General features: G+C 45.5%; 1 protein-coding gene across 1 annotated transcript in view; it reads left to right on the top strand.

Annotated features, from left to right (window-relative positions):
• Positions 1-6112: 6112 nt before the first annotated feature.
• Positions 6113-14381, top strand: part of LOC139370183 (slit homolog 1 protein-like) — a 126238-nt gene continuing 117969 nt past the window's right edge. Inside the window, exon 1 of the mRNA XM_071109520.1 lies at positions 6113-6424. Within this exon, the coding sequence (XP_070965621.1) occupies positions 6189-6424 (236 nt within the window). The 5' untranslated portion in view covers positions 6113-6188. The remainder of the gene's footprint in view (positions 6425-14381) is intronic.

Genomic DNA, 14381 nt, shown 5'->3' with positions numbered 1-14381 from the left:
AGGATTGGTACTAGCAACACTGGACTTGACTTTTGTTTGGTTCTTTTTTTCTTCTTTTATCAAGTAAACTATATTGTAACTTTCTAAATCTGTGACGAATACAACATTAGTCCCCAGCCAGACATGGGGTGCATCCCAATAATCTCTTCTTTCTCCTGAAGTGTGCACTTGTTCACTTCCCTTAATGTGTTTGAAAGGAAACGACTGGAATACCTATATGGAAACTCCTTCTAGCCCATGCCTACACAATCCAAGACTTTTACATTGTGTGTGGAGTAGTGAATGAGTGCACACTTCAGGGGGAGAGATTATTGGGATGTAACCCAGGAAAGTACAAGACCAACTCTGTTAAGTGTGGAGGCAGGGACAGAAGGGAGCTTTCTTTGGTCTGTTTGGGGTCTGAGTGCCACTCATAACTTGAAACAGTTTTGTTAGACACTTTTACATTTGACCGCTAGCTGAGCCTACATAGATACTTTTACAGTTGACCACTAGCTAGCTGAGCCTACATAGATACTTTTACAGTTGACCACTAGCTGAGCCTACATATATATTTTTACAGTTGACCACTAGCTAGCTGAGCCTATATAGATACTTTTACAGTTGACCGCTAGCTAGCTGAGCCTACATAGATACTTTTACAGTTGACCGCTAGCTAGCTGAGCCTACATAGATACTTTTACAGTTGACCGCTAGCTAGCTGAGCCTACATAGATACTTTTACAGTTGACCGCTAGCTAGCTGAGCCTACGTAGATACTTTTACAGTTGACCGCTAGCTAGCTGAGCCTATATAGATACTTTTACAGTTGACCACTAGCTAGCTGAGCCTACATAGATACTTTTACAGTTGACCACTAGCTAGCTGAGCCTATATAGATACTTTTACAGTTGACCACTAGCTGAGCCTACATAGATACTTTTACAGTTGACTGCTAGCTAGCTGAGCCTACATAGATACTTTTAATGTTGATCGCTAGCTGAGCCTGCATAGATACTTTTACAGTTGATCGCTAGCTGAGCCTACATAGATACTTTTACAGTTGATCGCTAGCTGAGCCTACATAGATACTTTTACAGTTGATCGCTAGCTGAGCCTACATAGATACTTTTACAGTTGACCACTAGCTAGCTGAGCCTATATAGATACTTTTACAGTTGACCACTAGCTGAGCCTACATAGATACTTTTACAGTTGACTGCTAGCTAGCTGAGCCTACATAGATACTTTTAATGTTGATCGCTAGCTGAGCCTGCATAGATACTTTTTCAGTTGACCACTAGCTGAGCCTACATAGATACTTTTACTGTTGATCGCTAGCTAGCTGAGCCTACATAGATACTTTTACTGTTGATCGCTAGCTGAGCCTACATAGATACTTTTACCGTTGACCGCTAGCTAGCTGAGCCTACATAGATACTTTTACAGTTGACCGCTAGCTAGCTGAGCCTACATAGATACTTTTACAGTTGACCGCTAGCTAGCTGAGCCTACATAGATACTTTTACTGTTGACCACTAGCTGAGCCTACATAGATACTTTTACAGTTGATCGCTAGCTGAGCCTACATAGATACTTTTACAGTTGATCGCTAGCTGAGCCTACATAGATACTTTTACAGTTGACCGCTAGCTAGCTGAGCCTACATGAATACTTTTACCGTTGACCGCTAGCTAGCTGAGCCTACATAGATACTTTTACCGTTGACCGCTAGCTGAGCCTATATTGTACTATATGTAAGTATCTTGTTTGTGTTTTCTGAATCTGGTGTTTGTACTACTCATCTGAAAATGTGGTTCTAATTTTACTAATATTTTAAGTCCCAAATGGTTGCCCTACACACACAGCACACTGATGGCATGATTATATCCTCCTACAAAATGCTGATTAGCACCAGTCACATTCGTCTGGGGCCTGTTCCAAAAAGCTTGATCAATGAGTTAGCCAGCAAACTGACCCAAATTGCTTGAAATGGTTTGAAATGACTCAACAGCAACAACAACAGAAACAACTATTATACAAATGTAGATCATTTTAATCAACCAGGAAATCTGGAGATATGAGGCAAAGGCTGTTAATCAAAGTTAGCTGGCTGATGTATTAACCCTGCTTTCTGGAATACCCCACAGCTCTTATGGTGTCTCAAGGCCAGTGGGTTTACTGATACTGTCTGTTAGCTCAAATGAAGCCCCCGTTCCCTATATAGTGCACTATTGGCCAAAAGTAGTGCTCTCCACTTTATAGTAGTGCATGTGGTGGTGTTGGAGAAACACTGGCTCAGGGTTTTCTTGAATCTATATCATACAAATACAGGTCGATACATATTGGATGATGATGAACAAATACGAGCTGAACAAACCAACCTTTCTGTAACGGTATTCGTGTTTGGGAGAGATGTAGGGCTTCATTTTGGGACGACTATTTATTTTTATTGTCTGAGATTTGTGTATTGACTGTTTGAACTCCTCAATGTGTACAATGTCATATTTCAACTGCCTGGTTTGGCCTTTTGAGGTTTAATAGTACAATGATGTGATTATTATAATTGTATTTTTTTTAACTGGAATGGGTTTTGGGTGGATATTGGTTGGGACGCTAACGTTGTTGAAAGATTTTCTGGAAGTCTGAGATGGTTTTTGCTTTGTTGAAGAGGGAAATTTGTAGTGACTGTGTCGATAGGGGATTCTCTTACAGTACCTTCAGTGTTGCCCAGTCTGATACAAGTCTTCTTTATTGAGCGTGAATTGGGACATTTTGTTCTGGGTCATGTTCATTAGGCACCAAATAGAACAGGACGGATTCAAACTGGGAGGGACTACCTGGACTTTGTCCAATAAGGAACCCTTATTTTCACTTTCCGTTGCAGAACGTTTGGAAAAGATTTTGTAGTGTACCCTAATGGACATGACATGACGTTGGTTTTAATGGGGCTGTTTTTAGAGGAAGTGTTAATGGGGAATGTGTGATAATGGGTTTATGGGTTTATGGTAAGTTTTAAAGAGATGGGTGTGTTTTTTCTACACATGAAATGAAAGACACTAGAAGCTTGCTGCTGAGGTTATCAAGATGGCTTTGTTTTTTTACTCTTGTTATTTTATCTGTGCTGGTCAAGTAGCCTACCTATTTTACATGTTATTTTGTCCCCGCTTTTCTCTCTGTTACCTGAAGGTTTTCAGACAATCAAGGCCCAACACATTTTTTTCGTGTCATTTTGAAAAGCTGAAGGGTCATCTGGCGTGGTTGATACACCCTGAGTCTTGCTGGAAACCGTTTTACTAATGTGCGATCATCTTTATGATGTGAGTCAGTTCTAGATTACATGATACAACATGTGGACATTATCTTTTAATCTCCCTTATTATTTTTGTGTTAACGTGTGTATGTTGAAAGTCTTTGGTTTTGTCAGCCAATGTTGACCATAGTTTTAAATGTTGACTTATCAACTGTACAGTACTACTTGTTTATTTTTGTTCAATTTCATTCTGCCCTGTTGTCTGTGTCCCAAATGGCACCCTATTCACTATATAGTGCACTACTTTAGACCAGGGCCCTATTCCCTATATAGTGCACTACTTTAGAACAGGGCCCTCTTCCCTATATAGTGCACTACTTTAGAACAGGGCCCTCTTCCCTATATAGTGCACTACTTTAGACCAGGGCCATCTTCCCTATATAGTGCACTACTTTGGAGCAGAGCTCTGTGCCCTGGTCAGAAGTAGTGCACTACATAGGATGCAATTTGAGACGCAAGCATGGAGTTACATTAATGTCTACTAAAATAAACATAGTATACTGTAATCTCACATTGCTGCCTAGATTTCCTACCATGCATCTTCCTCTGTTCACATAAACCTGTTACCAGTCCGTGCCTTTTAATGTAAGGACATTTTAGCCTGTTGTGTTTTTGTTGTGTAAAATAAGATGTTTGTTTTTATTATTCTGTCAAATAGATGCATTGATTTACTACTGGTGCTATGGATTAAAACTATTTTTCTACATGTGGAAAGTCTCACTGCAGAACATAAACTGTTACCTACACTGCTGCACCTTTCTTAAACATCCACTAGGTGGCATCCCGAGTCATTGACTAAGGACGCTGTGTGGTGCTAAGGCATAGACCGAAACGTGTACCCAGGGGGGGCCCAGGACCGAGCTTGGGAAACCCTGCTATAGACCACTACATACTTATTGAGTGTGTTATGTATGCAGTTTAAATGCAGTCTACTCTTAAATAGGCCGTTTTTGAAAGAATATGAAGTATGATTTCACCTGCCCAGCTGTCACGGAAGTCAAGTTTCCATTGCCTTGTCTGTTTAAAAAGCACATGCAATTGAAGGAGTAATTTATAGCAGCTTTAGCCTATATTCTTGATATTTTGTAGTATAGGCCTATCCTGTTCTTGTTTGGGGTAGGTTAATATCAGAAGCAATTGATATTCCAGGGAACCACCTCCCTATGTATGTAATTATCTCATAACGGTCTATAATGTAAACATTGGCTGTGATATTCATAGTCCTGATGATTTTTCCGCAGACGCCCCACGCGTATTTGACTACCGCAGGCGCGCGGTGCCATTGATATTGCCGTTTTCGTAATTGTTCATTGTAGAAATTGAGCGGTTTTTTCTTAATTCCAACCTGTCTCTTCGATTCACCGTTAACTCTGCCGAGCGAAGCGGAAACGCAGTAAGATTGAACCTAGCGCACATCAAGGCTCTCTGCGCGCTCTACCTTACGCCCCTTGGGCGTCGCATCTGCTCCCCTTCCAGCGCGCGATCAATTCAGACGCGCCTCTGATGAAATGAAAAGCGACCCACCGGCGTCCCCGCGCACTCAGAAACCTAATTTTGTATTAGGAGCTCAAACGGGGGTCCTTCCCGCGCATGTAAACATCGAGGTTCTCTCTTTGTTGTCGGTCTGGGTGCAGTGACTCATTCTATTCATCATGCACAATAGAGCCGCTGTGGCGCGTTTTCCCCGTGGCCAGTTTGTATTCGATAAAGTTTACTGTGTTTGTTTATGCGTGTGAGAGGAGAGTAGCCTTGTTAAATCAAACAGACTACAGACCATGGGAGGGACTAACATAATAGAGAATTCCATGCTAGAGAAAAAGACAGAATCATATATGTAATTTTGAATTCTAGAGGGTTTGGTATCTGGTAGTTATATACACACTAAATGAAAAACCTGTCCCCTAATTTGAATTTCAAAGACTCATGATCATCATTCTGAATTAAAAGCAGGCTCTTTGTCCAGCAGGGAACATCCATTGGTGCCAGTCAAAAGAAGCCGACCACTTTCCAATCCTGCAATACAGTAACTAAATACAGTAATACACATCATTTATACAGTTAACTACATGAAACGTTTATCGAAGCCACCATTCCATGGTAGAGGGAAAATAGAGATAATTGAGAGAGTAGGGTATTCCCCCCTCTACATCCAGGCCCATGCAGCCTCGCGCTGTGTTCCCCCCCAGGGGAGGAGACCAAAAGCGGGCAGCACAGGAAGGGAGAGAGGCTACTGTCACTGGAAGTGGCTCTCACTACTACTGCTGCTGCCAGGAGAGAGAGAGAATGGATGTGAGTTCACACAGGGTTCTGGGAGGTGTGTGCCTGTGTGTGTGTGTGGCTTGGGGGGGTGTTGTGTGGGAGGAGTCTCTCAGCTATTATTTGTAGAACCTTTTGATGGATGATTGCTGAGAGAGAGAGGGAGGGTGAGAGTCCTTTTTTTTGGTCGTTCACTGTTCCCTCTTCTACAGGCAGAGAGCACAATGAGTCAATGAAAGCTGAAGGGAAGAGGAGCACTGTACAGCAGAGAGGAGAGAGAGAGAGAGGGAGCACAACCAAGAAGACGAAAGCACGAGAGGGAGATAGAAAGAAGGAAAGCTTTTTGGACAGAGGTCTAAACCAGATAATAAAGAGAACATCTGGTTTTAAAGCCAGGCTGGGATGAAGTATCAGTGACCGGTCATCTGAGGACTGACTACTTCACCTCTCTGTTTCCAGAAGGTGGTTTTCTGATCTTCCCTTTTCTATTAGGAACATTTGGACCATTTTCAACCCTCCACTTGGTCTCTGGTCAGGGGATCTTGCTAGCCGCAGTAACCCAGGTCTCTGGAGCCCTGAGTGGGGTTGAGGTAGAGGAGCCTTGTCTCTGGTTGCTGGTGCTTTGGGGCTGGAGGAGAGGATGGCCATGCCAAGGAGATCCATGGCTGGAGCCGGGTCAGGGGGCTGTGGAGCCAGGCTAGACCACGTTGGGGTGGCCCGGGCTGGGCTGTGGCTGCTGCTGTGGGGGTGCCTGCTGGGGGCTGGCGGGGTGGAGGCATGCCCTTCTCTGTGTACCTGTGTGGGAGCCACGGTGGACTGCCACGGCCTGGGGGTCCGGAACATCCCCAAGAATATCCCCAGGAGCACAGAGAGACTGTGAGTACTGGCGGGGTGTGTGTGTTCCCCTGTTTATGAGCGTGTTGTAGTGTGTGTAACAAACTATCAATGTGACTTATTGCCTGTGTGTGTGTGGGTTCCTGTGTGGCATACCATGTCCCCATGGTGTATGCCAGTCTAGTTAACTTCAAACACATTCAGCTCAGGGTTGTAACAATACCAGTGCCTTTCCACTTGACCCCTTGTCCCTTATATAGGATGCATCCCAAATTGCACCCTATTCCCTATTTAGTGCACTACTTTTGACCAGACTCTCTCTATAGTCTACAACACCAGTAATATCCAACTAGAGACTCTCTCCACTATTGTTACGGTTTTCTTCCGGTGAAGGAGAGGCGGACCAAAATGCAGCGTGGTTATTTAGATACATGTTTAATAAAAGATAAACACGAACTATACAAACCGTGAAAACCTAAACAGCCTTATCTGGTGCAAACAAACACAGAGACAGGAACAATCACCCACGAAACACTCAAAGAATATGGCTGCCTAAATATGGTTGCCAATCAGAGACAACGATAAACACCTGCCTCTGATTGAGAACCACCCCAGGCAACCATAGACTTTTCTAGACAACCCCACTATACCACAATCCCAATACCTACAAAAACCCCAAGACAAAACACACCACATAATTAACCCATGTCACACCCTGGCCTGACCAAAATAATAAAGAAAACACAAAATACTTAGACCAGGGTGTGACAGTACCCCTCCCCCCAAGGTGTGGACTCCCGGCCGCACACATAAACCCATAGGGGAGGGTCCGGGTGGGCGTCTGTCAACGGTGGCGGCTCCGGTCGCGGGACGTGGACCCCACTCCAACAAAGTCTTAGTCCACTTAATATGCGTCCTTAGATATGCGACCCTCGCAGCCAACCTTGGCCTAGTAACCCTAACCAAGGGCCCCACTGGACTGAGGGGCACCTCCGGAATGAGGGGCACCTCGGGACTGAGGGGCAGCTCGGGACTGAGGGGCAGCTCGGGACTGAGGGGTAGCTCGGGACTGAGGGGTAGCTCGGGACTGGGGGGTAGCTCGGGACTGGGGGGTAGCTCGGGACTGAGGGGTAGCTCGGGACTGAGAGGAAGCTTGGGACTGAGAGGAAGCTCAGGCAGGTAGATGGCTCTGGCAGATCTTGGCTAGCTGGTGGTTATGGCAGATCCTGGCTGACTGGCGGATCCTGGCAGACTGGCGGCTCTGGCTGCTCCATGCTGACTGGCGGCTCTGGCTGCTCCATGCTGACTGGCGGCTCTGGCTGCTCCATGCTGACTGGCGGCTCTGGCTGCTCCATGCTGACTGGCGGCTCTGGCTGCTCCATGCTGACTGGCGGCTCTGGCTGCTCCATGCTGACTGGCGGCTCTGGCTGCTCCATGCTGACTGGCGGCTCTGGCTGCTCCATGTTGACTGGCGGCTCTGGCTGCTCCATGCTGACTGGCAGCTCTGGCTGCTCCATGCAGACTGGCAGCTCCTTGCAGACTGGCAGCTCTGGCTGCTCCTTGCAGACTGGCAGCTCTGGCTGCTCCTTGCAGACTGGCAGCTCTGGCTGCTCCTTGCAGACTGGCAGTTCTGGCTGCGCTGAACAGGCGGGAGACTCCGGCAGCGCTGAACAGGCGGGAGACTCCGGCAGCGCTGAACAGGCGGGAGACTCCGGCAGCCCTGGAGAGGAGGAAGGCTCTGACAGCGCTGGACAGGCGAGTCGCACTGTAGGCCTGATGCGTGGTGCTGGCACTGGTGGTACTGGGCCGAGGACACGTACAGGAAGCCTGGCGCGGGGAGCTGCCACCGGAGGGCTGGTGTGTGGAGGTGGCACTGGATGGACCGGACCGTGAAGGCGTACTGGAGATCTTGAGAGCAGGGCTGGCACCAACCGCCCTGGCTGGATCTTCACCCTAGCCCGGCAGATATGAGGAGCTGAGATGTAGCGTACCGGGCTAAGCACGCGTACTGGGGACACCGTGCGTTCCACCGCATAACACGGTGCCTGACCAGTACCACGCCCGCCACGGTTAGCACTGCTGTAGCGCTGAGCTGGCACAGGACGTGCAAGTCTAGGGAGGTGCACAGGAGGCCTGGTGCGTAGGGCTGGCACCATCTTCACCAGCCGACTAGCACGCACCTCAGGACGAGTATGGAGAGCTGACCCAGGTGCCATCAAATCCCCGACACGCTCCGTCGGCCTCATGCACCAACACAGCAACTCCCTCATAACTCTCTCTTCCAATTTCCCCATTAACTCCTTCACAGTCTCTGCTTCGCTCACCTCCAACACCGGGTCTGGTTCTGGTTTCCTCCTTGGCTCCTTACGATAAACAGGGGGAGTTGGCTCAGGTCTGACTCCTGACTCTGCCACACTCTCCCTGTGCCTCCCCCCAATACATTTTTGGGACTGACTCTTGGGCTTCCATCCGCGCCGCCGTGCTCGTCTCTCCAACTCCATTCTCCTATAACTCTCCTCGCACTGCTCCAGCGAATCCCAGGCGGGCTCCGGCACTCTCCCTGGGTCGACTGCCCACCTGTCTATTTCCTCCCAAGTCGTGTACTCCAGACTTCGTAGCTCCTGCTGCCGCTGCCTGTCACCACGCCGCTTGGTCCTGTTGTGGTGGGTGATTCTGGAAGGTTTTCTTCCGGTGAAGGAGAGGCGGACCAAAATGCAGCGTGGTTATTTCGATTCATGTTTAATAAAAGATAAACACGAACTATACAAAACAATAAACGTAACGTGAAAACCTAAACAGCCTTATCTGGTGCAAACAAACACAGAGACAGGAACAATCACCCACGAAACACTCAAAGAATATGGCTGCCTAAATATGGTTCCCAATCAGAGACAAAGATTAACACGTGCCTCTGATTGAGAACCACTCCAGTCAACCATAGACTTTTCTAGACAACCCCACTATACCACAATCCCAATACCTACAAAAACCCCAAGACAAAACACACCACATAATTAACCCATGTCACACCCTGGCCTGACCAAAATAATAAAGAAAACACAAAATACTTAGACCAGGGCGTGACAACTATAGTCTACAACACCAGTAATATCCAGCTAGAGACTCTCTACTATAGTCTACAACACCAGTAATATCCAGCTAGAGACTCTCTCTACTATAGTCTACAACACCAGTAATATCCAGCTAGAGACTCTCTACTATAGTCTACAAAACCAGTAATATCCAGCTAGAGACTCTCTACTATAGTCTACAACACCCATAATATCCAGCTAGAGACTCTCTCTACTATAGTCTACAACACCAGTAATATCCAGCTAGAGACTCTCTCTACTATAGTCTACAACACCACTCTCTACTATAGTCTACAACACCAGTAATATCCAGCTAGAGACTCTCTACTATAATCTACAACACCAGTAATATCCAGCTAGAGACTCTCTACTATAGTCTACAACAATAGTAATATCCAGCTAGAGACTCTCTCTACTATAGTCTACAACACCAGTAATATCCAGCTAGAGACTCTCTCTACTATAGTCTACAACACCAGTAATATCCAGCTAGAGACTCTCTACTATAGTCTACAACACCAGTAATATCCAGCTAGAGACTCTCTCTACTATAGTCTACAACACCACTCTCTACTATAGTCTACAACACCAGTAATATCCAGCTAGAGACTCTCTACTATAGTCTACAACAATAGTAATATCCAGCTAGAGACTCTCTCTACTATAGTCTACAACACCAGTAATATCCAGCTAGAGACTCTCTCTACTATAGTCTACAACACCAGTAATATCCAGCTAGAGACTCTCTACTATAGTCTACAACACCAGTAATATCCAGCTAGAGACTCTCTCTACTATAGTCTACAACACCAGTAATATCCAGCTAGAGACTCTCTCTACTATAGTCTACTACACCAGTAATATCCAGCTAGAGACTCTCTATTATAGTCTACAACACCAGTAATATCCAGCTAGAGACTCTCTCTACTATAGTCTACAACACCAGTAATATCCAGCTAGAGACTCTCTCTACTATAGTCTACAACACCAGTAATATCCAGCTAGAGACTCTCTACTATAGTCTACAACACCAGTAATATCCAGCTAGAGACTCTCTCTACTATAGTCTACAACACCAGTAATATCCAGCTAGAGACTCTCTCTACTATAGTCTACTACACCAGTAATATCCAGCTAGAGACTCTCTATTATAGTCTACAACACCAGTAATATCCAGCTAGAGACTCTCTCTACTATAGTCTACAACACCAGTAATATCCAACTAGAGACTCTCTACTATAGTCTACTACACCAGTAATATCCAGCTAGAGACTCTCTACTATAGTCTACTACACCAGTAATATCCAGCTAGAGACTCTCTATTATAGTCTACAACACCAGTAATATCCAGCTAGAGACTCTCTCTACTATAGTCTACAACACCAGTAATATCCAGCTAGAGACTCTCTACTATAGCCTACAACACCAGTAATATCCAACTAGAGACTCTCTCTACTATAGTCTACTACACCAGTAATATCCAACTAGAGACTCTCTACTATAGTCTACAACACCAGTAATATCCAACTAGAGACTCTCTACTATAGTCTACTACACCAGTAATATCCAGCTAGAGACTCTCTACTATAGTCTACAACACCAGTAATATCCAACTAGAGACTCTCTACTATAGTCTACTACACCAGTAATATCCAGCTAGAGACTCTCTACTATAGTCTACTACACCAGTAATATCCAGCTAGAGACTCTCTATTATAGTCTACAACACCAGTAATATCCAGCTAGAGACTCTCTCTACTATAGTCTACAACACCAGTAATATCCAGCTAGAGACTCTCTACTATAGCCTACAACACCAGTAATATCCAACTAGAGACTCTCTCTACTATAGTCTACTACACCAGTAATATCCAACTAGAGACTCTCTACTATAGTCTACAACACCAGTAATATCCAACTAGAGACTCTCTACTATAGTCTACTACACCAGTAATATCCAGCTAGAGACTCTCTACTATAGTCTACAACACCAGTAATATCCAACTAGAGACTCTCTACTATAGTCTACTACACCAGTAATATCCAGCTAGAGACTCTCTACTATAGTCTACTACACCAGTAATATCCAGCTAGAGACTCTCTCTACTATAGTCTACTACACCAGTAATATCCAGCTAGAGACTCTCTACTATAGTCTACAACACCAGTAATATCCAGCTAGAGACTCTCTATAGTCTACTACACCAGTAATATCCAACTAGAGACTCTCTACTATAGTCTACAACACCAGTAATATCCAGCTAGAGACTCCCCATGTACTGTGCAGTTAGTCAACCCCTTGTGCAGGGGTTCTCCAACCTCTCCTCAGGGACCCGAAGTCGTTCCTTGTTTTTTAAAATCTATTCCAGAGCTAGCACCGCTGATTCAACTAATCATCAGACCGTCGACTAGGTAAATCAGGTGAGATCAGGCTAAATCAGGCTACAACAGAAGGGTGAAACGTCTGAGGGTCCGTGAGGAGAGGTTGGAGAACCACTGCCCTAGTGCACTTACTCAATGCCCACCAATCACACTAGCTGAACACACAGTCAGTACTTTCTTAGCCACGATAGGGCATTAACAGGCTCATTCCTCTCTCTCTCTCACTCACACTCTCTCTCTGTGTCACTCTCACTCACTCTCTCCCCCTCCTTCTGTGTGTTTGTTTGTGTCCCTCTTGGTGTGTGTGAGGGTTGGGATCTTGGGGAGGCTTAACATCATGTACTGTCTGTCTCAGGTCTGGAGTGCATGTGTGTGAATTATTAATGGTCCCAGGGGGCAGTGTGTGTCTGTGGGTCAGTGAAGCCTCTGAGTGGGTATTCTAGACACAGTGCCCTATTCCTCTCTCTGTAGAGGAATCACAGCAATGATGATGTCATAGTATGATGACTGTATTCCAGAGGTTCTTCATCCCGGGGGTCGCGTTTGAGTTTTTCCGCTAGAGGCACTACACACCTGATTCCACGAATCAAAGGTTTGATGATGAGTTGATTCGTGGAATCAGATGTGTAGTGCTAGTGGAAAACCAAAACGATCTGCCCCCCGTTGTGTACCCGGGACCAGGATTCAGAAACACTGATGTGTTGTTCAGTGATACAGTAGCTGACCTGTGTCAGATACAAACACTTCTACCTGTCCTCGTCAAGCCATGCATGAAGAGCTGACCCACTAGACTACAGTCAGAGGAGGTTCGACAATGTGCCGGTGTCACTGTGGTCTCTAAGGGGGTTGGTGATCCAGCTACAAGATATCCCCTAATACAGTAGCTCAGTACATCCACGACAGCCATAGTCATGTCGTTGTCTGATAGAGTTGGTTCAATCTCCAACAGAACTGAACCAGGGTTCATCTAGCAGTGCTGATCAAGGATCAGGTTTCAACTCTTATTCATTATGACCTGAAAAGCCAAACTGATCCTAGATCAGCAGTCTTGTTGTGAGAAGCGTTGTGAATAGTCTAGTAGTAGTAGTAGTAGGTCATTACAGGGTGGGGTGTGTTAAACCTCTTGTCTGATAATTAGCATGTCAAGTGTAAAGTGATCTGTGTGTCAGGGAGGTAGATTGGGAACACACACTAACTCTCTCTCCTTCTCTCTCTCTCACACACACACACACACACACACACACACACACACACACAGTGTGTATTCCCGTGGGGTCCCGGGGCAATAAGAGGGTGATTCATCATGGTAACTCCACCAGTCAAACAATATTCCTCCCCACTCCCTGGGGTATTGTCAAGGCAACGGTGAAAAATGGCTAACGCCTTGGGCTCTCGGGAACCGTTATTTGAGTGGGGAGGGGTGGGATGGAGGGAGGGGGGACAACATTGTCCATACCAGCCAGCAATATGCTTCCAACTTTGAACAAAGCAGTGCTGACAACAAAAGGCTGGTTTGATTTGAAATGGGACCTAAACTGAACCTTATTGTGGGGTTCAAGTGGGGTAGATATTATAGAGGGTTGGTATTGTGAGGTTCAAGTGGGGTAGATATTATAGAGGGTTGGTATTGTGAGGTTCAAGTGGGGTAGATATTATAGAGGGTTGGAATTGTGAGGTTCAAGTGGGGTAGATATTATAGAGGGTTGGTATTGTGAGGTTCAAGTGGGGTAGATATTATAGAGGGTTGGTATTGTGAGGTTCAAGTGGGGTAGATATTATAGAGGGTTGGTATTGTGAGGTTCAAGTGGGGTAGATATTATAGAGGGTTGGTATTGTTAGGTTCAAGTGGGGTAGATATAGAGGGTTGGTATTGTTAGGTTCAAGTGGGGTAAATATTATAGAGGGTTGGTATTGTGAGGTTCAAGTGGGGTAGATATTATAGAGGGTTGGTATTGTGAGGTTCAGGTGGGGTAGATATAGAGGGTTGGTATTGTTAGGTACAAGTGGGGTAGATATTATAGAGGGTTGGTATTGTTAGGTTCAAGTGGGGTAGATATTAAAGAGGGTTGGTATTGTGAGGTTCAAGTGGGGTAGATATTATAGAGGGTTGGTATTGTGAGGTTCAAGTGGGGTAGATATTATAGAGGGATGGTATTGTGAGGTTCAAGTGGGGTAGATATTATAGAGGGTTGGTATTGTTAGGTTCAAGTGGGGTAGATATTATAGCGGGTTGGTATTGTGAGGTTCAAGTGTGGGAGATATTATAGAGGGTTGGTATTGTAGTCAGACAAAACAGAATGACACATCTATCATTTAGAAATATATATAACTACTACACACATTTATTTGAGAAGAACTTCATCATGTCAGTCCTGGCTTTCCCTGACTACTGTAGGACTATCCCAGTGTGTCTACTGTGGGACTATCCCAGTGTGTCTACTGTGGGACTATCCCAGTGTGTCTACTGTGGGACTATCCCAGTGTGACTACTGTGGGACTATCCCAGTGTGTCTACTGTGGGACTA

The sequence above is a fragment of the Oncorhynchus clarkii genome, chromosome 17 (assembly GCF_045791955.1).
Source record: "Oncorhynchus clarkii lewisi isolate Uvic-CL-2024 chromosome 17, UVic_Ocla_1.0, whole genome shotgun sequence".
In the NCBI taxonomy this organism is placed as follows: domain Eukaryota; kingdom Metazoa; phylum Chordata; class Actinopteri; order Salmoniformes; family Salmonidae; genus Oncorhynchus; species Oncorhynchus clarkii.
The sequence above is the reverse complement of the archived record's forward strand: the minus strand, read 5'-3'. Positions and strand labels throughout refer to the sequence as shown.